Genomic DNA, 25,882 nt, shown 5'->3' on the forward strand with positions numbered 1-25,882 from the left:
TTCTCAGCCTTGGGACCCCAATAAATCAAAGTTAAAAAACCCAAATTCTTCTTTGACCTTGCCCGTTCATTTCTCTGTAATCTATCCACACAATTCTGTTCATTATATCTGACTTCTGCCACTGCATGTTGTGTAAGAAGGAACTGAGATCACTGCATGTCTACATATTAGACTCCATATCCAGCTGTGTCTAACCTCTGCAACTACTTTGCTCCTACATCCTAGTTTGCTTCACCTGACATGTCCACTTTTGACCCTACATGTTAGCTCATTTCACCTAATTCCTGGAAGTGCACTGTCTTGTATCCTAACACAGCACCCCACTTCTGCAACCTTTTGCGCCTAATATACAAATTTCCAACACCTGATTTCTACAGTCTCTCAAAGTCTTAAGATGTAACATTATGCACTAGATGTTCAGAATTATTGCATAGAGAAAAAATCTTGATAAATATCATTCATTTCAGGGCTACTCACTGTAAAACTGTTGTTAACATTTTTGGTGCTGGATTCTGCAACACTGGCATCTGTTAAATCGACCTCATCAAATATGATGGACTGGAAGGAAAAAATACAAGACTGTTATTGAAATCACAGTGCTGTACGTAAGAGACCAAGCAAATAGACGGAAATACATCAAAGAAGGTCGAGCTGTGAAACTGGCCCCATACCCCCTGGCAATGAGATTAATGGTGTGGGATGACCCCACACTCCCATTAGTGAGATCAGTGGGAGGATCCTATCTAAAACTTACATCGCAGTGATCAATCATAGAATCATAGAAATGTTACGACACAGGAGGTCCATTGTGTCTGTTGAAAAAGAACTACCCAACCTAATCCTATCTCCCAGTACTTACTCGATAGCCCTGCTCTTTACTGTTAGCTCATTTCACCTAATTCCTGGAAGTGCACTGTCTTGTATCCTAACACAAGCACTGTTTTAAAGCATTGAGGGCTTCTACCTCCACAACCCTCTCAGGCAATGAGTTTCAGACCTATACCATCCATTAAATATATATTTAAATATATATTTTAAAAAACATCAATCTACTCCCCTCCTACTCCCCTGTCTATTACATTAAACTTGTGCCTTTCGGTTTTTGACTCTTCGGTTAAGGGAAATAGGTCCTTCTCAATCAGTCTGTGTAGTTTCCTCATAATTTTCAATGAAACAGTCCCTCAGCTACCTCTGTTGCAAAGAAAACAAAACTATCGTCTCTATTATTTCCTTATTGCTATAATATTTCAGTCCTGGCATCATTCTTGACGATCATCTCTGTACCTTCTCCTGTGAAATCACTTCTTTCCTTCTAACGTGGTGACCTAAAATGCTTGTAGAATTCAAGCTATTATCTCAAGCTAAAAGTCACCTAATATCTCTAAAAGAAGCCTATAATTGTAGAACCACCTTATAGCTGCTTAACAGAGCAGCCTAATGTTGGCTGAATATATTTCCAAGATATCTTCCCTGCTCTTACATTTTGGGCCTTGACTAAAAAAGGAAATAATACTGTATCCTTTTTATCACCTTTTGACCTGTCTACCAACAACCTGTTATGGTCTGTGGATATATACTACAAGGTTGCTCTGTTCCTTCACATCCTTTATGATCCCATTTATTGTATATTCCCTTGCTTTGTTGCACCTCCCCAAATGCATTAACTGGCACTTCCCTTTTCAAATGACCAGACTACCTTGTCCTTCCTGCAATCTAAAACTTTCCACTCACATGGTCAATTTTTGCATCATCTGCTAACTTCTTTATCAAACTGTCTAAATTTAGGGCTGAACTATCTTGCAAAAAGCAAAGAGCTGAGTACTGAGGTCTTTCAGTCACAAAAAAAATAACACTCATCAACCATAACCCTTTAGTTCTTGTCACTGAGAAATTTGGATCCAATCTGCCATTTCCATGGGGATTAACTTTAGAGGGACCTTTTCAAAAAGCTTGTAAAAATCCATGCAGACTGCATCAAATGCACTGCTTTTGTCAACTTTGTTAATTTCTCAAAGAATTCAAACACATTTGTCATTACAAATCTATGCAGACTGCCTTTCATTAATATGTACCTATCCAAATTAATGTTAATACTGTCCAAATGAAAACTAATAATCCTATCCAAAAACGATGTTTAACTGCCCTGTAATTAATTTAATCCCTTTTTCCCTTTTCTAAAAATGTACAAAATTGTGAGTCCTCCAATTCTCTGGCACTACTCTTTTAAGCCAGGCAGAAATGAAAACTGCAGTCAAAGCTCTGCAATTTTCACACTTCTTCTGACATGTATTTAATCTATCCCTAATGATTTATCGATTTTCAAAGAGATAAACTCCTTTAAATTTTCTTCTTCACTGTGGGTGGGAATAGAGTGATGGGGCTTATTTTGGAGAGGCGAGAGAGGAAAGTTGATCTGTTGTTACATTACTAAGAGATCAAAGACATACAATGATCCAAAGATAAATTACAGTAAGATTAATGAAAGGTAGAACCCCACTCCAGCCCATTGAGGGCGGCACAAAGCTGCTGCCTCACAGAGGCAGAGTCCCAGGATTGATCCTGACCTCGGGTGCTGTCTATGTGGAGTTTGCAATTCTCGCTGTGGGTTTCCTCCGGGTCATTCTCCCACATCTCAAAGTTGTGTGGGTTTGTAGGTTACTTGGCCTCTGTGAATTACCCGTATGTGTAGAGAGTGAAGGAGAAAGTGGGATAACATAGAACTAAGTTAACCATTGATCACTCGTACAAAGTGGTCAATGGTTAGCATGGACTTGGTGGGCTGAAGGTCCTGTTTCTCTATCTCTACAATAAACTAAAACTAAAGTAATTATAAAGATCTATGAGTGAAATGGGACGCAGTTATGTCCCATTTCGGGAGATCTAATTAGGGGAGCTTGATGTACAAGATCATCTTGTAAATTCACTCCTAGGGAGAAAGGAGAATCATGTTCCTTTGGATATAACAATAAATAATAATGTTCATAGAATAAAAGATCATCATAGTATCAACTATTATATTAAGAGAGCTATTCTGCTACACGTTAGGTTGGGAATAATAGGAGAATTTGAGTTGGAGCACTGTGCCTCTAACCACTTCCTGCTTGAGCATATTACATTTTTGTTTGTCTTTAGATAGCTGCCAAATTATTGAGGCCTTTGGCCCTGGGAGCTGGAAATCTAAATTTATACCGTGTGAATTTGTAGATGGCACTGAACAGTCAGAAAAGAATTTTCCAGTGTGTGTGTCATTCTTAAACATTTCTCATGACTGCAAACTATAGCCACAATGTGGACAATCTTTCCATTCCAAGAATGACCATTTCAGAACCAGTGGCTCAGAACAAATCTGTCACTTAGTAATAATAAGAATGCCATTGATCACACTACAAATTGGTTTATATTAGAGAATTAAAATGTACTGTGCACTCTACCATATTAGGATTAGGAGTGATAGAAGCACAATGTCAGTGGAGTGTGTTTATTTTGTTTAGAGCCGTAATCCCTGTTTTGTTGGCTACTCCTACCATTCAGTCAAGAAATCTACTTGTAATGTGCTTTCACAAAATTAGAATACTTTGTACATTGGTTATAAAGTTTGAGAATTGAACTGCAGCTAAACCCTAACCAAGCATGCCAAGAAGAGGACAATTAAAATAACACAAATGAAGGGGGAAAAGGAGAAACCAGGCTTTCAGGAATAGTGGCCATCAGCAATACAAGATCAAATTTTTATCTTCTAATTTCTGTGCTTTTTGGCTTTAATGAAACTACTATAAATTAAAACTCATTACAAATGACCTCAGCATTCTTAAGACTACACTCCTGATCAATATCTAGTGATAATTCATGGAAAGGTTAAGAGTGAGAGCATGATCAGGACCTGTACATTATTTCATGCCTACCAATGCCTTGAACAATATTTTAATGCCTTAAAGAGTACTGCCTTAAACGATCAGAATGGCAGTGCTGGCTCAAAGGGCCAAACGGCCTCCTCCTGCACCTATTTTCTATGTTCTATGTCCATGTCACAACCTGGCTCTTGACAAGACTCCACCAAGAATCCCAAAGCAAAATACCCAAGAAGTTGAAAACTTGAGATCAAATATACTTTGGCAATACTCATCAACTTATCAGTGAACGGAAATATTGAATCTGTTTCACTCTTCACAAATGTCATCTAACTTGCTGAACATTTCCATCGTTTCCTGTTTTATTCCATAGTCAATAACTTCTTGCAAGATGAGGGAAAAAAACTCACAAAAGATTGGGGAATGTATTTAAAAGCAGCACAAATATAATAAACAGAAGGAATATAACCACAAATAAATCTGATGAGCAAAGCTTAAGATGTAGGCCTCAATATTAACCATCCCCTGACAGCAGGATAGCTAATACTGGGCCTTTACCTCAACCTTTTTTATATACTCATTTTTATGAGAAGGGTTAAAGTGCTGGGTGCAATTTAGATCCTAATATAAATTTAACTCTTGCCACATCTGTTTCTCTGAAAAACATGAACTTAAAAGGTTTTGATGGCTCAATAAGATAAGACTTTTATTTCAGTCCTTGTGAATTAGAAGCAGGAATGATTATCCCACGGCCTTTAAGAAAGTCATCCATTTTTCTCTGTTGATAACAGCCTTTCAACATCACCAAATGCCTACTCACTCCTGACAAACCCTGACTAATCGCGTGAGTCCTTCCCAAAACACGTCTCTTTGCCTATTCCCAACAAGCATTATCATTTTGCTTAAATCTTTCCCTGCATTTAGCCTAAACATTTGTACCTTCCCCAATACCAAGGATGTTCTTAAAGGCACTTCACCATGACGTTCTGCCCGTCTCCCCAACTTTGTAGCCTTTCATCTCAATTAGTGGAAAGGCAGGAAATTTAAGAAAAAAAACCCAATTTGGTTCTTCTTTTAAATTTACTCAGTATTCCTAGAACTTGATCTTATATTTTCTCTTTGTTAATTAACTTCCCCATCATCTGTCCATAAATACTGCGGGTTATTAAAAAAATACACAAAAGGGAATATTCATTACTTTTGACAATTTGTTTAAAAAAAATCACATTCAGTTTTAAATTCTAAGAAAGTAATAGATTTGGATTCAATTCTACATCTATGTTTTCTGTAAACCAACAAAACCAAAACTTTCTGTCCACAAAAGGTTCGGCTTATTTGTCCAATAGTTTGTTGATCTCATTAGGTATTGGTCTCTCAACAATATAAACATAAAATTCTCACCCTCATGTATAAAGATCTTAAAAACATTAACTCTTCCTCTTTCCATCCCTTTGACTTATTCAATTCCATTTTCCTCATCACTGATAACAGCCAATGACGGCCATTCAATTTAGAATTCCTTCCAATATTCCTTCCAAAGGCAACACAGTAGCACAGCTGGTGGAGCTGCTGCCTCACAGTGCCAGAGACCTGGGTTTGATCCTGACCTACTCTAAACTAAGTATCTCTAAACTTAACAAAACATTTTTAACGGCTTTACTTCCTTCAAGATAGTCCTCAAAACCCTCATCTGACCCACTTTCATTAGCTCCCAGCATTTACATTTTGGCATAAAGATTACAGATAGTGTAAAATTAAAAAAACTGTTTGGGAAACCGTGTCGCACAGTCAACTACACCATGGAAAGTTTGGATAGGATAATGCCACATCTGCTGCTATAAAACTGTAAATGAAAATTCAGCATTTATTTTTACCTTTGAATTCTTTGCATAGTACAGTATCCGTCCACGAAGCTTAAAGTATCTTCTCTTCCAGCGCTGAAATGAACTTGTCTGTTTCATTAGAAGTCCTTCTTTGATAATAGCCTGTGGGGATTGAAAACTCTGCATTTATAACTGAAAATAGAGTTAACCTACATAATTATGCAATGTGCTAGGCTTTAAAAGCACAGGACATGCAAATTAAATACAGAAACCCCAAACTACTATCCACCTCTAACCACAGAAGCACACAATATATAAAGCAAGAACATTCAAGCTGGAGGCACTACTGAGCAAACCATAATATAAAACCTACCTCTTTGCCTCGGCTTTTGGTCAGTTAACCTTTTCATATTACATCATATTCAATCTCCTGTGAACCACTTCTGTCACTTTTACAACACCAAAGGGCTACATGAGTGCAGGTTATTGCTTTATTACCATTGTAAGCATTTTCCCGTTTATCAATTGTCCACACCACAGAAACAGACCTACGGTCCAACCTGTTTTCAAGCTCTATACAAACAAATTCTCAGAGTATTTTTGCATACAATTATCCAGCTTGACATTTTTCTGTTACTTTCCCATGAACTCTCCAAAGCCTTCACGTCCTTTCTTTTATATGATATTTAGACTCTGATTCGGGTCTTGATTTAAGTTCAAACTATAGTTAAATAGATTCAGCATAATTCTAAGCTAAACGAAGATACTAACTTTTGTATTCTACGTCTCTGTTCATAAAACCCAAGATCCCAGATGCACTATTAACCCTGCTTTTCTAAACAGTCTTTAAAACCTTCAGAATTGAGCAAACACCTACCTTCAGACTTGTTCTCTGCTATTATTAAATTTGTACGAGTTAGCTTATATTATTGCTCCTAATAGACGAGCATTGAATTTTATCTGCCTTATCCTTGCCCATTCCAAATGTTTTCTTTATCATCTTGAAGTCTTTCTATCTCCCTTAAATTTTACCTGATCTCTCAATTTCAACTGCACCCTTCACACACAAATCTAAATTAATAATGCGTAGCAAAAATAGCAGTGGTCCCCAGCATTGTACAGTAGCAGCCAGTCATTAAAAAATCAAGCTAAATCACAAATATTCCAGCCAAGATCACGACTGGGAAGATCACAATGAACGTTTAACATTGGCTTTGTTAGTTCACCATGATATGTCCCTGTCATTGCCTCTCTTCTCAGTGGTTTTAGTGACAGTTTTGAGAAAGTACCACAAGCTTTTTTTTAGGATTCGACCAGTATAATAATATCTCAGGAATAAATACTTTCAATTTTCAGCATCCTATTTTAAACTATTTCAGTTGTGTAGTCTGGGTCCAGCTTTTCCAAAGCATTGATGATCTACAGTGACCATAACCACGCATATATTGACACACCATTAGTGAAAATAATGTATCCTGGTATTTATCGATCAAACCTATTGATTAACTTAAAGGGCTCTACCATGTTACTCTTAGTTGTCTGTGTTCTGAAAAAAGGTCCAGCTTGTCAGCCTTTCTGGAAGCCTCTCAGTGCAACTTTAATCATTGTAAACCTTGGAGAGACAGCCTCACACTTTGGAATTGTTTTCCTACCCCACTATCTTTTTTTGCTTCACTAAAGGTAATCACAATTTGTGCAGATGATCTCAAAGACTGCTACCAAGCGGCTTTATCCACTGGAGCATTCTGCAAATTAATAGTATCAGATTTTAAAATCCTGGAACAGAATTCGCTCCTGTTTTCTGGAGTGGAATTGGTAAGTGAATTACTGAATGAAATATCAGCAGAGGATCTGTGGAAACAACACTGCCTGAAAGGAGGAGTTATCAAATCTGACAACATGAACGAGTTGCCCTGATATTAAATGTTGGTGTTCTGGGATTTACATTACTATATATTTCAGTGAAATTTACCAAGATTCGCTGGTGGTTTATAAATTATCCACAATAGTTTCACTAAATTATCCATAATAGTTGGAAAAATAATCTCTTCTGTAGATAGACACAAAATGCTGAAGTAACTCAGCGGGTCAGGCAGCATCTCTGAAGAGAAGACATGGGTGATGTTTCAGGGACAAGACCCTTCTACTACGAATCTCTTCTGTAGTTGGAGACAAAATTCTACTGTTTAGTTTAGTTTAGAGATACAGCGCGGAAACAAGCCCTTCGGCACACCGAGTTCGCGCTGACTAGCGATCCCAGTTATCGCCGAACAGCGATCTATCTTTTCCTCTCAACCCCATTCTCCTGTCTCATACCCAATGGTATGAAATGGTAGTTTATACCCCAGCGGTATGAACATTGACCTCTAACTTCAAATAGCCCTTGCTTTCCCTCTCTATCCCCTCCCCTTTCCAGTTCTCCCACCAGTCTTACTGTCTCCGACTACATTCTATCTTTGTACCGTCCATTCCCCTGACATCAGTCTGAAGAAGAGTCTCGACCCGAAACATCACCCATTCCTTCTTTCCAGAGATGCTGCCTGTCGCGCTGAGTTACTCCAACATTTTGTGTCTACCTTCTTCCCATAACCTCTGAGGCAGGAGGCATTTTGGCTGCCACTGAAAGTCTCAATATGACTAAAATGCCATCCTGTTTAAAAGATATTAAAAATACCTTGGTGACAGCTTGAGAGAATATTGCTCTGTATGACCATTGGTTTCACACTTGCACAAGCTCTATAGATTGACAGATGCATTAACTGAAGCCAAAAGATGGTGATACAAGTCTAATGTGCCATCATCTATTTTTTGCATTAAATTATACCAACATGGCACAGTCACAGCAATACAAGAGCACAATGCAGGAAAAAAAAGGAAATGTGACAGGTCTGAATGTTAACCTTAACCAGCCATTCTTTTAATGTATCATGTGTTGAGACTGTATGTGTTGCTTGGTAGATAGGAACGTTCTGAAACAATTAAAGACTGTTAAACCTCAAAAGGTCAATTTTTTTAATGCAGGCAAGCCCCACCTGCCACGTTCTCAGTGTTTCTTTAATCATGCATTCAGTATCAAGCAAATTTATGTAAATTCAAACTATTAGCAGAAATACCACTGAATTACCTGAAGCAACTGAGCACACTTGGGATTCCTGACAAACTACTTTATCTATGTTGTTGTGAAGAAACAGGAAACACGGTGAAACCATTTCGTCTGTTGAGCATCATAAGCCCAAGGCAATTGTGACAACTCGTGGTCTCTTGTTTACACTACGATGACTGTAAGTGTCCGCGATAGAGCACTTTTTACAGTAACTAATGCATTTGGCTGATCCGGGTGGAATACTGAACTGACTAAGCAAGAATAAGGTGCATTTATTAAAACTAAAAAGTGAAAGGACATTAGTTCTCTTCCTATTTCAGACATCTTATGTCGTCTCAATTGTTGCAGAGTCAAAAGAAGAATGAATCACCTTCTTTTCCATATGCACAGCCCCAACTGATAGAAGATCAACAGGATTTGCAATAGCTTCCTACTTTTCTCCAAGACACGTCTTGACTTGTCGTAAACAGATTACCATTTAGGGTCAAAAGAACATGGGTTTCTGATGCCTAATAAGAAACATGCCTGGTCTGATCAATTTGCATTAGCTTCCTAAAGTCAGCAGAATAACCTCATTCCCTTCATTCTGCCCACAGGGACACCCAGACCCCAGAGTATCTAAACCACTGCTCCACCCAACTGTCAAGAGGAATTTAGTTTGTCTTGCTTCAGACAATGGCCCATGTGAGTCAGGGATGATGGTAGTACAAAAAACTCTGCTCAGATGTACTGTAACTGAGACGCAGTTGTGTGTAAAATTCTAATTTGTACTTAATTGCATTTGCGTCATATTTTCGATCATACATTAAACTGAGCCCATCTCTATCTTTATAGGGTGTTAAAAAACTAATGGCACCACATGCAGAAGGCCAGGGAATTCAAGAGTCAAGAGTATTAAATTTTTATATGTCCCAGATAGAACAATGAAATTCTTACTTGCAGCAGCTCAACAGAATATGTAAACATAGTACATTGTAAACAATATAATACATGAGAAAATGTTCAGTGTGTATAAATATACATTAGTGTGTTTCCGTAAATAAGGGTACCAACCTGTGACATGGGTGGCCAAATTTGAAATCATTAAAACAAAACAAGCAAAATACACTTGAGCAACCATTTCTGATACCCCACCGAGATCCTCATTTATCTTGAACCTGTCTCAATGCTATCCCCTTAATGTGCTCTTTTCTCTTTAATACTTCTAAGCATGTTTCTATGCAATGCCCTCACATTTATCTACACTGTATATGTTAATAAAAATATATATTTAAGAAACATCTGTGGAATTCTCTGCCAAAGAAGGCAGTGAAGACCAATTCACTGGGTGTTTTCAAGAGAGAGTTAAATTTAGCTCTTTGGGCTAAAGGAATCAAGGGATATGGGAAAAAGCAGGAACGGGGTACTGATTTTCAATGATCAGCCATGATCATATTGAATTGGCTCGAAGGGCCGAATGGCCAACTCCAGCACCTATTTTTTAATGTTTCTATGTTTCTATAACACACCTTTAACAAATCCATACAGTCTCTGAGTAGGTCATGCTTTTCTCAGTCAACAAGAATTCTAACTTGTACTTTGAATTCTGAACGTTGACACAAAACTGATAAGATTATCTGGCTTGTTCCCTTTTCTTGAACACACCTTAAACTTATCACTTATGCTTATCACTTGGCATCACTTATCACTTATGCTTATCACTTGGGAAAATTATGCTTTGTGCAATCTCCTTTCAATAGTGGTGATACATGCCATTCAGAACCACAAACCGAAAAAACAAACTGATGGAAGAGCTCAGCGGGTCCAGCAGCACCTATGGGAAGGAATTGTCCATGCAGGTTGAGACCCCAGATCAGGACATGTACTTTTAAGGCAGTGTGTCTCTTTATGTTCTAAAGACCAATTTGAAAGTCCTTTGCATCATATAATGAAGGGATATCACCTCAGTGGTAGACTATCGAGTTATTGTGAATCATAAAATGATCAGAGAAATAATTTAATTTCAGTCTGAAGGGCCTCGATCTGAAATGTCACCCATTCCTTCTATCCAGAGATGCCGCCTGCAACGCAGAGTTGCTCCAGCATTCGGTGTCTATCTTTAACATTTTAATTCATTTGGAAGAAATGTTTAAGATGCAGAAAACTTTAAATAGATTCAACAAAGATTGCAGCAGAAAGTGACTGCAGCTTATGGGCAAAGTGGTCAGGAGTGAATGATTTTCTGGTTATAGCTCTCTGTGGGCTTGCGTTTGGTTTTCAACAATACAATTGTCCTCGTCCTATCCCTGGCCTCCCACTTTGCATCCAACCAATAATATTTGGGACCAAACCGCTGGTACAGTAATCTAAAACTATCAAGAGAAAATTATTTAAAAAAATCAAATGTGTTATTGCATTTGCACATTGATCAGAATTTTGAAAACTGAATTATACTAAACCATATGGTCTGAAAGGCAAACATTATTTACAATAGTTAAAAGCACAAAGCCTGCCCTCGGAGTTCATGAACTACATATGAATAGGATTTGTGCAAGTCCAGCATCAGGAATATATATTTTCCACTCTTCAATTTAACAGGAAGGGTAAATGCAAATATAGGTGGTAAGTTAATGGCACCCAGAACACTCAGTCAGTACAAATCAATCTGATACTTAGTGTGGTTGCATGAAAAGTCACCAAGGCTAATTATTGTGCAAATTAATATTTAATCCCCAGGTCAGACTGTTTCTGCCTGTACTACAAACTCTGTACCTGCCAGCACTGAACACTATTGTTGTATTATTATCCTTTATCTTGTAAAAACACAAAATGGGGCCTTTTTGCACTCTCGGCCTTTGCCTGTTCCGAGGGTGCAATCACATTTGTCTGATCGACCCTTTCCTCACTGCCCTTCAATTAATTCCCACTCACATGTAGTCATCAATTTTCTTTTTGTTTTGCCATTAACCTACGCTGATGGGTAATTTACAGAAGCCACTTCAACCAAAGACAAACTAGGAACACTATGAATCAAAAGATATGGGGATAGCCAAGGATGTAGTTTTGAGATGCAGGATGAGCACTTATCAACTTGTCAAGATGATCAGAAACGAGAGGTCACTTGGCCTTTCCTACCTCTCACGATGCACCCAGCCTGCTGTACATCGACAGGCCTGCACTCACCATTGTTTCACCACAGTGCATGACCAGCATATCATAGAACATTTTGCAAGCTAATAAACACTAATACTGAGGTGATAGAAATAGACCTACAAACATTGGTAATGCTTTGATTGCTATACAGTAGATGGTTTATTGACCACACCCTATTCCATTATTACGTGGCAATACATTTCTATTCACTCGTGCTTCACTTTTTGTGGCTTACCTGTAAACATGCTGCCCCCTGGTGTTATACAATGCTAGACCTAAACTCACCCTTTTCCTTCTTAGCAGTCCTCCAGGATTGAGGATAACTCAGAAGTGAACGAACAAGGAACCGCAGATGCTGGGTTACAAAAGACACAAAGTGTCTGGAATAGCTCAGCGGGTCAGACAGCATCTTAGGTAAAGTCTGAAGAAAGGTCCCGACTCAAAACATTACCTATCCATATTCCAGTCTGAAGAACAGATGGGCAAGTCAAAATTTTATCTGAAACTTTGCCTATACACATTCTAGCCTGAACAAGGGTCGCCACCCAAAACGTCACCTATCCATGTTCTGGTGTGAAGTATGGTTCCTATCAGAATTATTGTCTATCCATGTTCTCCCGAGATGCTGCCTGACCCGCTGACCTATTCCAGCACTCTGTCTTATCTTGAGGATAACTCGCTTTCACTCCAATCAGTTCTGTGGTGGCGATTAAAGACCATATCATAACTGCAAACTCTGCCACTGGAGCAACAGGAGCACCTTGACGTTCACCGGATGGATAGTTGCTACATTCCCACCACTTTTTAGGATGAGCTTCTATATGCTCCTGATATATGACTCTGTTTTCAATTCTATCCTGAAAGCTCCTTCTCCATATGGAGCAGCTGTGAGCCAAGGATTTCCAGAAGCCAGCAGCGAAGTTACTATATTTTCAGAAGGCTTTGAATACATCCGTGAATTGTTTCCCCTGTCCATCTGTTAACTACTTGCCATAACCGAGCTCAGAACAGATCATGTTTCGGGTAAAAAAGTGCTGGACGAAAGCACCAGGTCAAGCAGCATCTGTGGAGGGAATGGACTAGCGACCCGTTTTGAGGGACCTTTCTGCAGACTCGCTTCTGATCTGTTTTGGGACTCTGTTGTCAGGCAATCAAATGATCTTTGAGACTGCAGACGATGAAATTTGGAGCAAAACTAGACTACTGGCAAATCTCAGTGGTTAAGCAGCATTTGTTGACATTAAGTCTCTGAGATCCTATATTGGGACTAATGACGGCTGCCCAAAGGAATTGATTGGGTGATTAGGACTTCTATGCTAGACTTATTTGCTCACATTTCATACCAGTGAATTTGGAGGATGTTGTACAGTCAGCCTTGGTGGTATTTCTTTGATACACCATGTAGCTAGTCTAGAACAAGAGCTTACAAGAGGGCAGGGATCACTTCTGCAGGGATCCATATGATATAAAAGGCCATTTCAGCCCATCAAGCCTATGCCAGCTCACAGAACAATCCTCTTCCTCTACTAATTTTACGTGCAATTTCTTCATCCCTCCCCTACCCTCGATTTAAAATGACCAATAAACCAACCAATCTGGGATGTGGGAGGAAACTGCAGCATCCCAAACACAAGAAGAAGCTGCAAACTCCACACCACAGCAATCAAAGTCAGGTTTGAACCTGCTTCCTAGATGTGTGAGGAAGCAGTTCTACAAGCTGCACCTTTTAAGATTTTGATCTTCAAACTCTCATTTCTCAGCTATAGACCGTGTTGGCACATTCAAGGCGATGGTGAAGTTCTGGTAGAGGACTTTCATTTTGTGGGCATGAATTGTAAGAACCTTTCTCGCTTGATGTTTCAGTGAATGAGTCGACAATAACCTGGAGCTCTCACAAAATGCTGGAGTAACTCAGCAGCATCTTGGAGAGATCCTTCAGACTGAGTCGAGACCCTTCAGACTGATGTCGGGGGGGGGGGGACGGACGGACGGATGGGGACGACGACAAAGAAAGGATATAGGTGGAGACAGGAATTCAGTGGGAGAACTGGGAAGGGGGAGGGGAAGAGAGGGACAGAGGAACTATCTAAAGTTAGAGAAGTCAATGTTCACACTGCTGGGCTGTAAGCTGCCCAAGCGAAATAGGAGGTGCTGTTCCTCCAATTTCCGGTGGGCCTCACTATGACACTGGAGGAGGCCCATGACAGAAAGGTCAGACTGGGAGTGGGAGGGGGAGTTGAAGTGCTCAGCCATCGGGAAATCAGGTTGGTTAAGGCGGACAGAGTGAAGGTGTTGAGCGAAACGATCGCCGAGCCTGCGTTTGGTCTTGCCGATGTAGAGAAGTTGACAACTTCCAGAGAAGTTGATAACCTGGAGCTCAGTCGACAAACGTGCCCAAGAACCATCTGTGCATTTCAGCTCAACGACTGAGCTATGGTGAATGTGCTTCTCAAGTGGAGGCAATGTAAGTTGAAAAACAGTGTTAAAGGACAAGGATCCTGCAAAGATGGCTCTTTCAGTGTCTCACTCTCAATCCTTTGACCCACCCGAACCAACAGAAATTTTAATTTAACTCAACTCTGAAGGCTAAGGTTCATTAATAAACCTGAAGAATAGATGTTGAATAGAATGAGCAGAGGAGATCTAGCAATCCATTAATAACCATGGTGCTCACTGATTCGTTACTCATTTCAAGGGCATCTTTACACTTTTCAGATTGGTATTCAGGACCTGCTTGAAGGAACATATTGAAGCACTGCTCAACTATGACTATATCCTCGAATGGATCACTGTTGACTATTCCACAGCAAGCAATCCTAACCAATTGTCACCATCCCTAAAGGACAAAAAGTTGGAAAGTCATAAGCCAACTGAGAAACAACAAAACCACAGGAATATGGATTACGCAGCTGGAGTCCTAAAGTTTGAAGAAATGGAAGTTCAGTCACAAATTCACAACCTCCTCTCCCACATTTGGGGAAAAAAAGGCATGCCAGAGGACCAGTTTTGGATGCTGGTTTGCATATACTTCGATGAATCCAGGTTCAGCTGTACCATCTTTCTGTGGTCTCTCATCAGATGATTGGTAACATCAGTGAGAGTGAACAAAAACCTTTCATTTGGCACGTATTCCTACCGGCAGCTTAATGAAAATGGCTACTATAATCATTGAATCTTTTTGCACAAGGAGCCCCTGTAAGCCATGATGTTCAGATCCTTAAAAATTAGCGCAGTCCGCCGTCTTTTCCCTGGTGGCGGTAAAGGAACAACAGTCCCATTTTTAACTTCAAGTAAGGGAAAACATTCTGAAATAAATATTTACTATTTTGCAGGATAGTTTCCAGACCAGTGCAATGAGCCTGTCATTTTTAAAGTTTGTGCTTGTTATACATTCTGAACCACCACCTCAGGAAAACAAATATTAAAAATATATTCAAATAATAAATTCTTGAGATGTAAGCAGAGCAATAGCAATGTCATGGGACACGATAATCATCATCTGTTTGGAGAATCACAGAATCATGCAGCACAGAAACTGACCCATTGACCACCGAGTCCAGGCCAACCATTAAGCGCCGATCTTCACTAATCCAATTTTGTTCTCCAAAATCCCCTGAATTCCACTCACATTTTACCATGCACCTACACACTGGGGGAAATTTACAGTGGCCAGTTAACCTACATGTCTTTGGGCATGTGGGAGGAAAATGGAGTGCGGTTGCAGTTGTACAAAATATTGCTTAGACCGTACTTAGAGTATTGTGGAGAGCTCTGGTCACCACATTACAAGAAGCAGAGATAGTGCAGAAGAGATTCACCAGGACGTTGCTTGGAATGGAGGGTTTTGGTTAAAAGGAGAGATTGTATAGGCCTGAATATATTCTCACTGGAATGTAGAAGGCCGAGGGATGACCCTATAGGGGCTTATAAAATTATGACGTGCAAAGATAATATTTTTCCCATGGCCATGGAGTCTAGAACTTTACAGCATAGGTTTAAGATGGGGAGGGAACTGTAAAGATTACTGAGAGGTATGTTTTTTACAAAGAGGGTGGTAAACATCTGGAACATGTGGCCAGAGGTAGTGGAGGCAGATCCAATTAAGTTTAAAAGTATTTGAACAGGTACTTGGATCGAAAAGGCATAGAGGGATACAGGCCTAATGCAGGCAAATGAGATTAGTGTAGAAAGGCAACATGGTCGGCATGGATGAGGCCATTGAATCAATGATTGACTGAATCGTTGACAGATTTAGCATGGAAACAGTCCTTCGGCCCACTGAGTCCATACCGACCATCAATCACACTAGGTCTACGTTATATCACTTTTCCATCCCTACATTCTCCCTACACACCAGGGGCAATTTACAGAGACCAATTAACCTACAAACCCGCATGTCTTTGCAATGTTGGAGGAAACCCGGGAACCCTGAGGAAACCCACGCGATCACAGGGAGAATGTGCAAACTCCACATGGACAGCACCAAAGTTAGGATCGAAGCTGGATCTCTGGCGCTGTAAGGCAGCAGCTCTATCAGCTGTGCCACCATGTTGTCTTTGGAACGAATGTTGGAAGGAATTCTAAATTGAATGGCCTTGGTGAATGAGGAGGACTGAAATTTCTAACTTTTATGTTTCCATGATTTTATGATTCACCTGGGGGATGTCATAGGCAGAACATGGAAACTCCATAACACCAGCACCTGAGTTCAGGATTGTTCTCAGGCTGCTGGAGCTGTGAGGCATCAGCTCCATTAGCTGCAACTCCATTATCAGCTCCATTAGCTGCTAATGTTATCCCACTTTTTAAGAAAGGAGGGAGAGAGAAAACAGGAAATTATAGACCAGTTAGTCTTACATCAGTGGTGGGGAAGATGCTGGAGTCAATTATAAAAGGCAAAATTGCAGAGCATTTGGATAGCAGTAGCAGGATTGTTCCGAGTCAGCATGGATTTACAAAGAGGAAATCATGCTTGACTAATCTTCTGGAATTTTTTGAGGATGTAACTAAGAAAATGGATAGGGGAGAGCCGGTGGATGTAGTGTACCTTGACTTTCAGAAAGCCTTCGACAAGGTCACACATAGAAGATTAGTGGGCAAAATTAGAGCACATGGTATTGGGGGTAGGGTACTGACATGGATAGAAAATTGGTTGGCAGACAGAAAGCAAAGAGTGGGTATAATGGGTCCCTTTCAGAATGGCAGGCAGTGACTAATGGGGAACCGCAAGGCTCGGTGCTGGGACCGCAGCTATTTACAATATACATTAATGACTTGGATGAAGGGATTAAAAGTAACATTAGCAAATTTGCAGATGACACAAAGCTGGGTGGCAGTGTGAACTGTGAAGACGATGCTATGAGGTTGCAGGGTGTCTTGGACACGTTGTGTGAGTGGGTGGATGCATGGCAGATGCAGTTTAATGTGGATAAGTGTGAGGTTATCCACTTTGGTGGTAAGAATACGAAGGCAGATTATTATCTGAATGGTGTCAAGTTAGGAAAAGGGGACACACAACGAGATCTGGGTGTCCTAGTGCATCAGTCATTGAAAGGAAGCATGCTGGTACAGCAGGCAGTGAAGAATGCCAATGGAATGTTGGCCTTCTTAACAAGAGGAGTTGAGTATAGGAGCAAAGAGGTCCTTCTGCAGTTGTACAGAGCCCTAGTGAGACCGCAACTGGAGTACTGTGTGCAGTTTTGGTCTCCAAATTTGAGGAAGGATATTCTTGCTATTGAGGGCGTGCAGCGTAGTTTCACTAGGTTAATTCCTAGAATGGCGGGACTGTCGTATGTTGAAAGACTGGAGCGACTAGGCTTATATACACTGGAATTTAGAAGGATGAGAGGGGATCTTATTGAAACATATAAGATTATAAAGGGGTTGGACACTTTAGAGGCAGGAAACATGTTCCCAATGTTGGGGGAGTCCAGAACCAGGGGCCACGGTTTAAGAATAAGGGGTAGGCCCTTTAGAACGGAGAAGGGCGGCACGGTGGCGCAACGGTAGAGTTGCTGCTTTACAGCGAATGCAGCACCGGAGACTCAGGTTCAATCCTGACTACGGGTGCTGTACTGTAAGGAGTTTGTACGTTCTCCCCGTGACCTGCGTGGGTTTTCTCCGAGATCTTCGGTTTCCTCCCACACTCCAAAGACGTACAGGTATGTAGGTTAATTGACTGGGTAAATGTAAAAAAAAATAATAATAATAATATTTAAAAAATTGTCCCTAGTGTGTGTAGGATAGTGTTAATGTGCGGGGATCGCTGGGCGGCGCGGACTTGGTGGGCCGAAAAGGCCTGTTTCCGCGCTGTATCTGAAATATGAAAATATGAAATATGAGGAAAAACTTTTTCAGTCAGAGAGTTGTAAATCTGTGGCATTCTCTGCCTCAGAAAGCAGTGGAGGCCAATTCCCTGAATCCTTTCAAGAGAGAGCGAGAAAAAGCTCAAGGATAGCAGAGTCAGGGGGTATGGGGAGAAGGCAGGAACGGGGTACTGATTGAGAATGATCAGCCATGATCCCATTGAATGGTGGTGCTGGCTCGAAGGGCCGAATGGCCTACTCCTGCACCTATTGTCTATTGACTCTGTACCCCAGTCCTGCAATGAAATCTTCAAATGAACAGCACGAGGGCAAGAACTCACCAATTCCCACAACATCCTCTCTACGAAATATATAATTGCTGGGCCAAAATCCCAGAATATCTTACTTCATGGTCCTCTGGGACTATCTCCACCACACACACCGCAGTGGCTCACTAACACTTTCTCAAAGGCAATTGGAGTCTAGGATTAAATATCAGCCTGTCCTTGACTCATTCTGTTCAGTTGCTTCTTCCATTTTCACCCTCTCCTATCTGCCCTGTACTCAATCTCAAATCTCACCTTTTATTCACAGCAGTCTTATCCTCAAGTTAGCAACCTCAGTGTACACAGCAATATTTCCATAAATTTTCCATTTCTTATTAAACAAGGTTGTGAAATCGTTTCAGCATGCAAGCAATTGATGCCCCTCATTTTGTTGTTTAATTCAAAAGTGTCCATTCCTTCATCATCCCTTATGTATCTAAAATACCAAACCTATTTCTCTTTTTCTGAATTTGATCGTGCCTTTGATAACAGTAAAGTAAGGGGTCTCAGTGCTCTGATGTTACAGCATAGCAGCGTGTCCCACACCGTAAGTGTCCCCAAACATATTGTTCAGGAATTGCCTCTTCTATTTCAAGCTGCATCTTCCCTGGAGATGGACAGGAAGAAACAACATAATTTACTTGTAAGTCATTTCCATCTGTTTGCTATTAAGTCCGCTTACTTTTAAAATGAAATATTAAATCACTTTTAGCTGGACAGTTGTTAATTGCACAGTTGTTAATTCTTGCTATTGAGGGCGTGCAGCTTAGGTTTACTAGGTTAATTCCCGGAATGGCGGGACTGTCATATGTTGAAAGACTGGAGCGACTAGGCTTGTATACACTGGAATTTAGAAGGATGAGAGGGGATTTTATCGAAACGTATGATTATTAAGGGGTTGGACACGTTAGAGGCAGGAAACATGTTCCCAATGTTGGGGGAGTCCAGAACCAGGGACCACAGTTTAAGAATAAGGGGTAGGCCATTTAGAACAGAGATGAGGATAAACCTTTTCAGTCAGAGAGTTGTGAATCTGTGGAATTCTCTGCCTCAGAAGGCAGTGGAGGCCAATTCTCTGAATGCATTCAAGAGAGAGCTAGACAGAGCTCTTAAGGATAGCAGAGTCAGGGGGTATGGGAAGAAGGCAGGAACGGGGTATTGATTGAGAATGATCAGCCATGATCACATTGAATGACGGTGCTGGCTCGAAGGGCCGAATGGCCTACTCCTACACCTATTGTCTATTGTCTATTGCACGTCGATGCCATATCTAAGTGGGATGTTGTAATGTGAAGCATAGTTGAACTATCTGAAGTGAACAGCTGTTCTGTACAAGGTGACAATAGACAATAGGTGCAGGAGTAGGCCATTCAGCCCTTCGAGCCAGCACCGCCATTCAATGCGATCATGGCTGATCACTCTCAATCAGTACCCCGTTCTTGCCTTCTCCCCATACCCCCTCACTCCGCTATCCTTAAGAGCTCTATCCAGCTCTCTCTTGAAAGCATCCAACGAACTGGCCTCCACTGCCTTCTGAGGCAGAGAATTCCACACCTTCACCACTCTCTGACTGAAAATGTTCTTCCTCATCTCCGTTCTAAATGGCCTACCCCTTATTCTTAAACTGTGGCCCCTTGTTCTGGACTCCCCCAACATTGGGAACATGTTTCCTGCCTCTAATGTGCCCAATCCCCTAATTATCTTATATGTTTCAATAAGATCCCCCCCTCATCCTTCTAAATTCCAGTGTATACAAGCCTAATTGCTCCAGCCTTTCAACATACGACAGCCCCGCCATTCCGGGAATTAACCTAGTGAACCTACGCTGCACGCCCTCAATAGCAAGAATATCCTTCCTCAAATTTGGAGACCAAAACTGCACACAGTACTCCAGGTGCGGTCTCACCAGGGCCCGGTACAACTGTAGAAGGACCTCTTTGCTCCTATACTCAACTCCTCTTGTTACGAAGGCCAACATTCCATTGGCTTTCCACTGCCTGCTGTACCTGCATGCTTCCTTTCAGTGACTGATGCACCAGGACACCCAGATCTCGTTGAACATCCCCTCTTCCTAACTTGACACCATTCAGATAATAATCTGCCTTTCTATTCTTACTTCCAAAGTGAATAACCTCACACTTATCTACATTAAACTGCATCTGCCATGTATCCATCCGCCCACTCACACAACCTGTCCAAGTCACCCTGCAGCCTTATTGCATCTTCCTCACAATTCACACTACCCCCCAGCTTAGTATCATCTGCAAATTTGCTAATGGTACTTTTAATCCCTTCATCTGTCATTAATGTATATCGTAAATAGCTGGGGCCCCAGCGCCATACCTTGCGGTACCCCACTGGTCACTGCCTGCCATTCCCAAAGGGACCCATTTATCCCCACTCTTTGCTTTCTGTCTGTCAACCAATTTTCTATCCATGTCAGTACCTTACCCCCAATACCATGTGCTCTAAATTTGCCCACTAATCTCCTATGTGGGACCTTGTCGAAGGCTTTCTGAAAGTCGAGGTACACCACATCCACTGACTCTCCCCTGTCAATTTTCCTAGTTACATCCTCAAAAAATTCCAGTAGATTTGTCAAGCATGATTTCCCCTTCGTAAATCCATGCTGACTCGGAATGATCCTGTTACTGCTATCCAAATGCTCAGCAATTTCGTCTTTTATAATTGACGCCAGCATCTTCCCCACCACTGATGTCAGACTAACTGGTCTATAATCACCCGTTTTCTCTCTCCCTCCTTTCTTAAAAAGTGGGATAACATTTGCTATCCTCCAATCCACAGGAACTGATCCTGAATCTTTAGAACATTGAAAAATGATCTCCAATGCTTCCACTATTTCTAGAGTCACCTCCTTAAGTACCCTGGGATGCAGACCATCAGGCCCTGGGGATTTATCAGCCTTCAGTCCCATCAGTCTACCCAAAACAATTTCCTGCCTAATGTGGATTTCCTTCAGTTCCTCCATCACCCTAGGTTCTCCGGCCCCTAGAACATTTGGGAGATTGTGTGTATCTTCCTCAGTGAAGACAGATCCAAAGTAACGGTTTAACTCGTCTGCCATTTCTTTGTTCCCCATAATAAATTCCCCTGCTTCTGTATTCAAGGGACCCACATTTGCCTTGACTATTTTTTTCCTCTTCACGTACCTAAAAAAACTTTTGCTATCCTCCTTTATATTATTGGCTAGTTTACCCTCGTACCTCATCTTTTCTCCCCGTATTGCCTTTTTAGTTAACTTTTGTTGCTCTTTAAAAGAGTCCCAATCCTCTGTCTTCCAACTCTTCTTTGCTGTTATACTTCCTCTCCTTAATTTTTATGCTGTTCTTGACTTCCCTTGTCAGCCACAGGTGTCTCTTACTCCCCTTAGAGTCTTTCCGCCTCTTTGGGATAAATTGATCCTGCAACCTCTGCATTATTCCCAGGAATACCTGCCATTGCAGTTCTACCGTCTTCCCTGCTAGGGCCTCCTTCCAGTCAATTTTGGCCAGCTCCTGCCTCATGCCTCTGTAATCAACGTGGAGTCTGCAGCTGAGCTGGAGCTACTGTGCAAATGCTTGTAAACAATCGGTGGCGCGGCGGTAGAGTTGCTGCCTTACTGTGCTTGCAGCACTCGAGACCCAGGTTCAATCCCGAATATGGATGCTGTCTGTATGGAGTTTGTACGTTCTCCCCATGACCGCGTGGGTTTTCTCCGAGATCTTTGGATTCCTCCCACACTCCAAAGACGTACAAGTATATAGGTTGCTTGGTGTATATGTAAGTGTGTGTAGGCTAGTGTTAATGTGCGGGAATCGCTTGTCGGTGCGGGCTCGGTGGGCCGAAGGGCCTGTTTCAAACTTTCTGCGCTGTATCTCTAAACTAAACTACACAATCAGGTTCCTTCTATTTTAGTGAGCAGGTAAACCTTCCAAGAAACAATCTGTTTTCCAGAAATGCTTCCATTTAATTCTTCATTTAGTTACAGACTGGAAGGATGATTGAATGAGGATTACACGGTGCACAGGTGAGGAGATGCTGGATGTTGTAACTGCCTGTAGAGTGCGGAGTGTGTTGGTTAAAATGTCCATTTGCCACACTCTGCCAAATCAAGCACCAGCCTAGAAAATGCTCACACTTAATGTGGTTTTTATTTCAGTAAAATCACACCATATTAGATAAGTGTGCTCAGCTCCAATGGAATTATTGTTTTAGAAGTTACAGCATACTGGGCAACCATCAGGGCTGCACAGTGCCACAGCAGATAAAACTGCTGACGCACATCGCCAGAGACCCAGGTTCAATCCTGACCCCGGGTGCTGTCTGTATGGAGTTTACACATTCTCTCCCACATCCCAAAGACATGGGAGTTTACAAGTTAATTAGCCTGTGTAAATTGCCCCTTGTGTGTATGGAGTGGATATGACAGTGGTATAACATAGAACTTGTGTGAAACGGGTGATCAATGGTCGGCATGGACTCGGTGGGCCGAAGGGCCTGTTTCCATGCAGTATCTTTCAATCACCAGGCTGGCATTCTATTCTCTCTCTATTTTGGACGTTATTAAATGCAAATATAAATTGTTCATATGTCGAACAGATAGCATATCATATTTTTAGATTGATTAGTAGGACTAGATGTTACAATCCCTAAGGTTTGCACTACAATTGACTGGTGTTGTTCTTGGCGGTGACCACAAGGTAATGTTGCTACCATTCAGACACATCTTCAATTGTGTACCTCAACGTCACTGGGTGTTTCGGCCTTATATCACAATTATTATTATGCATTGCAGGAAATGAAATAGTGAGAAGCATGCAAACAAGCATGTTACTTACTCACAAGGCACACAAAGGCAGTCACATTAAAATATAATCTATTTTAATGTGGCTGCCTTTGTGTGTCTTGTGAGTAAGAAACATGCTTGATTGCATGCTTCTCACAGGTCACGCAGATAGTTTCAATATATGTAATTATCCACTGTAATTAATGGTGCGAATACGCTCATGGATCATCATAATTTAACATAGATTGGAATGCCATATGAAAATATATAGTTCATACCACATCGCGCATAAATATCTCCTTTTAGCATATCCTGTGCAAACAGAGAGTCGTACGTCACTTGTGAATTTATGGACGCCACATCCTTGTGTCAATATACAGACCCAAGTCACGTATAAACATATTGGCAGCATGCCTGTATAAAATACTGTGATAACTCATCAAGTGTAAATAAATGAATAGTATGTATCTCACAATTAAAGAAGGAACATCACATAAGGAAAGCACATCACTTATAAACATAAGACATAAGATATAGAATGCTAAGCTAAGATGCACAAATTGGGACTGCATGTCACGTTAATTGTCCAAACACATTACCTACATCTGCACAGATGGCAAATACTCGTTCATAAAAAGATTGTACATCATATTTTTTTAATGTATAATCTTCATCATATAAATCAAATATATTTTGTGATGTTATATACAGATGAGATATCACACCAAAATATTAACACGTTACTTAAAGGTGGTATGCCAAATGTAAATATATAGACACACAAGACACTGTAGATGCTGTAATCTTCTAAAAACAATGTGCTGGTGGAACTCAGCAGTCCAGGCAGTCTCTGAGGAAGGGAAAGGGACAGACGATGTTTCCGATTGGGACCCTTCATACTTTTGAAGAAGGGTCCCAATTTCCCTCCACGGATGCAGCCTGTACTGCCGAGTTCTTCAAGTACTTTGTTGTTTGCTCACTTTAAATACATAGGTAGCAAGTCACATATATGCCAAGTGGCACAGGTCACATCACACGGCATTTCAGATGCAAGTTTACAGTAAATAATAAAGTATCAATCAATCAAGAACGAGGACCCAGCTTCAATGTACTGGAGGATATCTCATATCAATGAACAGGCAACAAAACAGATCGCAAGTATAGAATTGCCATGTCATGTGCAAACATACAACTAATTTGGCACAAGTAAATGACACATCAAGTCACCCAGTATTAATATTCAAACAACATGTAACATAAATATGCAGATGGTATCAGTAGAAAAGATTGATTGCACATGATGCATATCAAAATACAGGCCTTATGTTAAAAGCACCTAATGGAGCATGCATGCATCCATTGCTAATGGTAATCGGAGATTTTGTGTAAAAATAAATTCCACTTATTTATAGGGGAATTCAGTGAAACAACTTAGTACATGATGTGCTCATACAAACATTATATCAACAACAACTTGCATTTTATGTAGCTTAGTTAATGTCAGGACAGCAAAATCACGATAGGATGGGAAGGATGTGAGGATATTTAAAGTATGAGTTGATGGCAGACTGGGTACCAAGGAGACGAAGGCAGGACAGGGCACACCAAGGGGCAGAAGAACGCTGGGGGAGCTCAGGTTTCTTGTGGGGGCAGAATGCCTGGCAGGGATGTCAGAGGAGTTAAGTCTGTAGGTTTCAAAGGCATGTGTGAAAGTTTCAGCGGGTGAAGCGAGGCCAGAGGCAGGTGGCATCAGGAAGGAGGAACAGATGATCACAGTGAAGACAGATGTGCTGTGAGAAACTCAGCTTAAGTCAAACGGGAGGCCGAGAGTGCGCAGGAGGGATCCGTTATGACAGGAGCCAGGTGGAGGGGCAGAATTGGCAGTTCAGATTTGCAGTGGAGGTAGTTTAGACGTACATGGATAGGATAGGTTTAGAGTTATATGGGCCAAAGCAAGCAGGTGGGACTATTGTAGATGGGACGTTGGTGGGTGTGGGAAAGTTGGGCTGAAGGGCCTGTTTCCACACTTCGTGATTCTATGACTCTAAAGACAAGGCTTCTCTTTGTGGGCATGCTGGCTAAGAATGGTACCATTTAAACTCAAATACAGTGTGGAATAAACAGGGTCATTCCTCAAATTCTAATATCTGGCGCCATGATCATCCATTGCTGATTGCCAAGGGACCAGGAAGAAAGCACAATGTGGGAAGTGAGTGGGACACTGTTCAAAGACCAGATTCCTCCCACCATGATTGGATCTTTTCCCAACTGCACCCACTGACCCTCTGCCCCATCTACTTTGGCTGCCAGAAATCACTGCCGTCTCTCTTCTTCCCGCACACCCGTTGATACTCTTCATGCTCCTCCATGTCATTTTCTTTGTCCCAACTTTAAATGTCCACAACCAGGCCAATCGCACCTCCAAAGTCCTCAGTGTCCCCTCCGTTCCCCCATCCACACCGTTGCACACGCAGGGGAGGTGATGTAAGGGCAAGTCAGTGTGGTCCCAATTTCAAACCTGAACTTTAGGTTAGGATGTGATACATGCGTAACATTTTT

General features: G+C 41.2%; 1 protein-coding gene across 4 annotated transcripts in view; it reads right to left on the reverse strand.

Moving 5' to 3' along the window:
* Positions 1-25,882, reverse strand: part of dgkd (diacylglycerol kinase delta) — a 121,726-nt gene that overhangs the window by 88,766 nt on the left and 7,078 nt on the right. For all 4 annotated transcript variants that reach the window (XM_078410736.1, XM_078410734.1, XM_078410735.1 and 1 more), the window contains exons 2-3: positions 5,723-5,833; positions 478-558 (exon numbers count right to left, since the gene is read on the reverse strand). In XM_078410736.1, coding sequence (XP_078266862.1) covers positions 478-558; positions 5,723-5,833 — 192 coding nt within the window. The remainder of the gene's footprint in view (positions 1-477; positions 559-5,722; positions 5,834-25,882) is intronic.

The sequence above is a fragment of the Rhinoraja longicauda genome, chromosome 13 (genome assembly GCF_053455715.1).
Source record: "Rhinoraja longicauda isolate Sanriku21f chromosome 13, sRhiLon1.1, whole genome shotgun sequence".
NCBI lineage: Eukaryota > Metazoa > Chordata > Chondrichthyes > Rajiformes > Arhynchobatidae > Rhinoraja > Rhinoraja longicauda.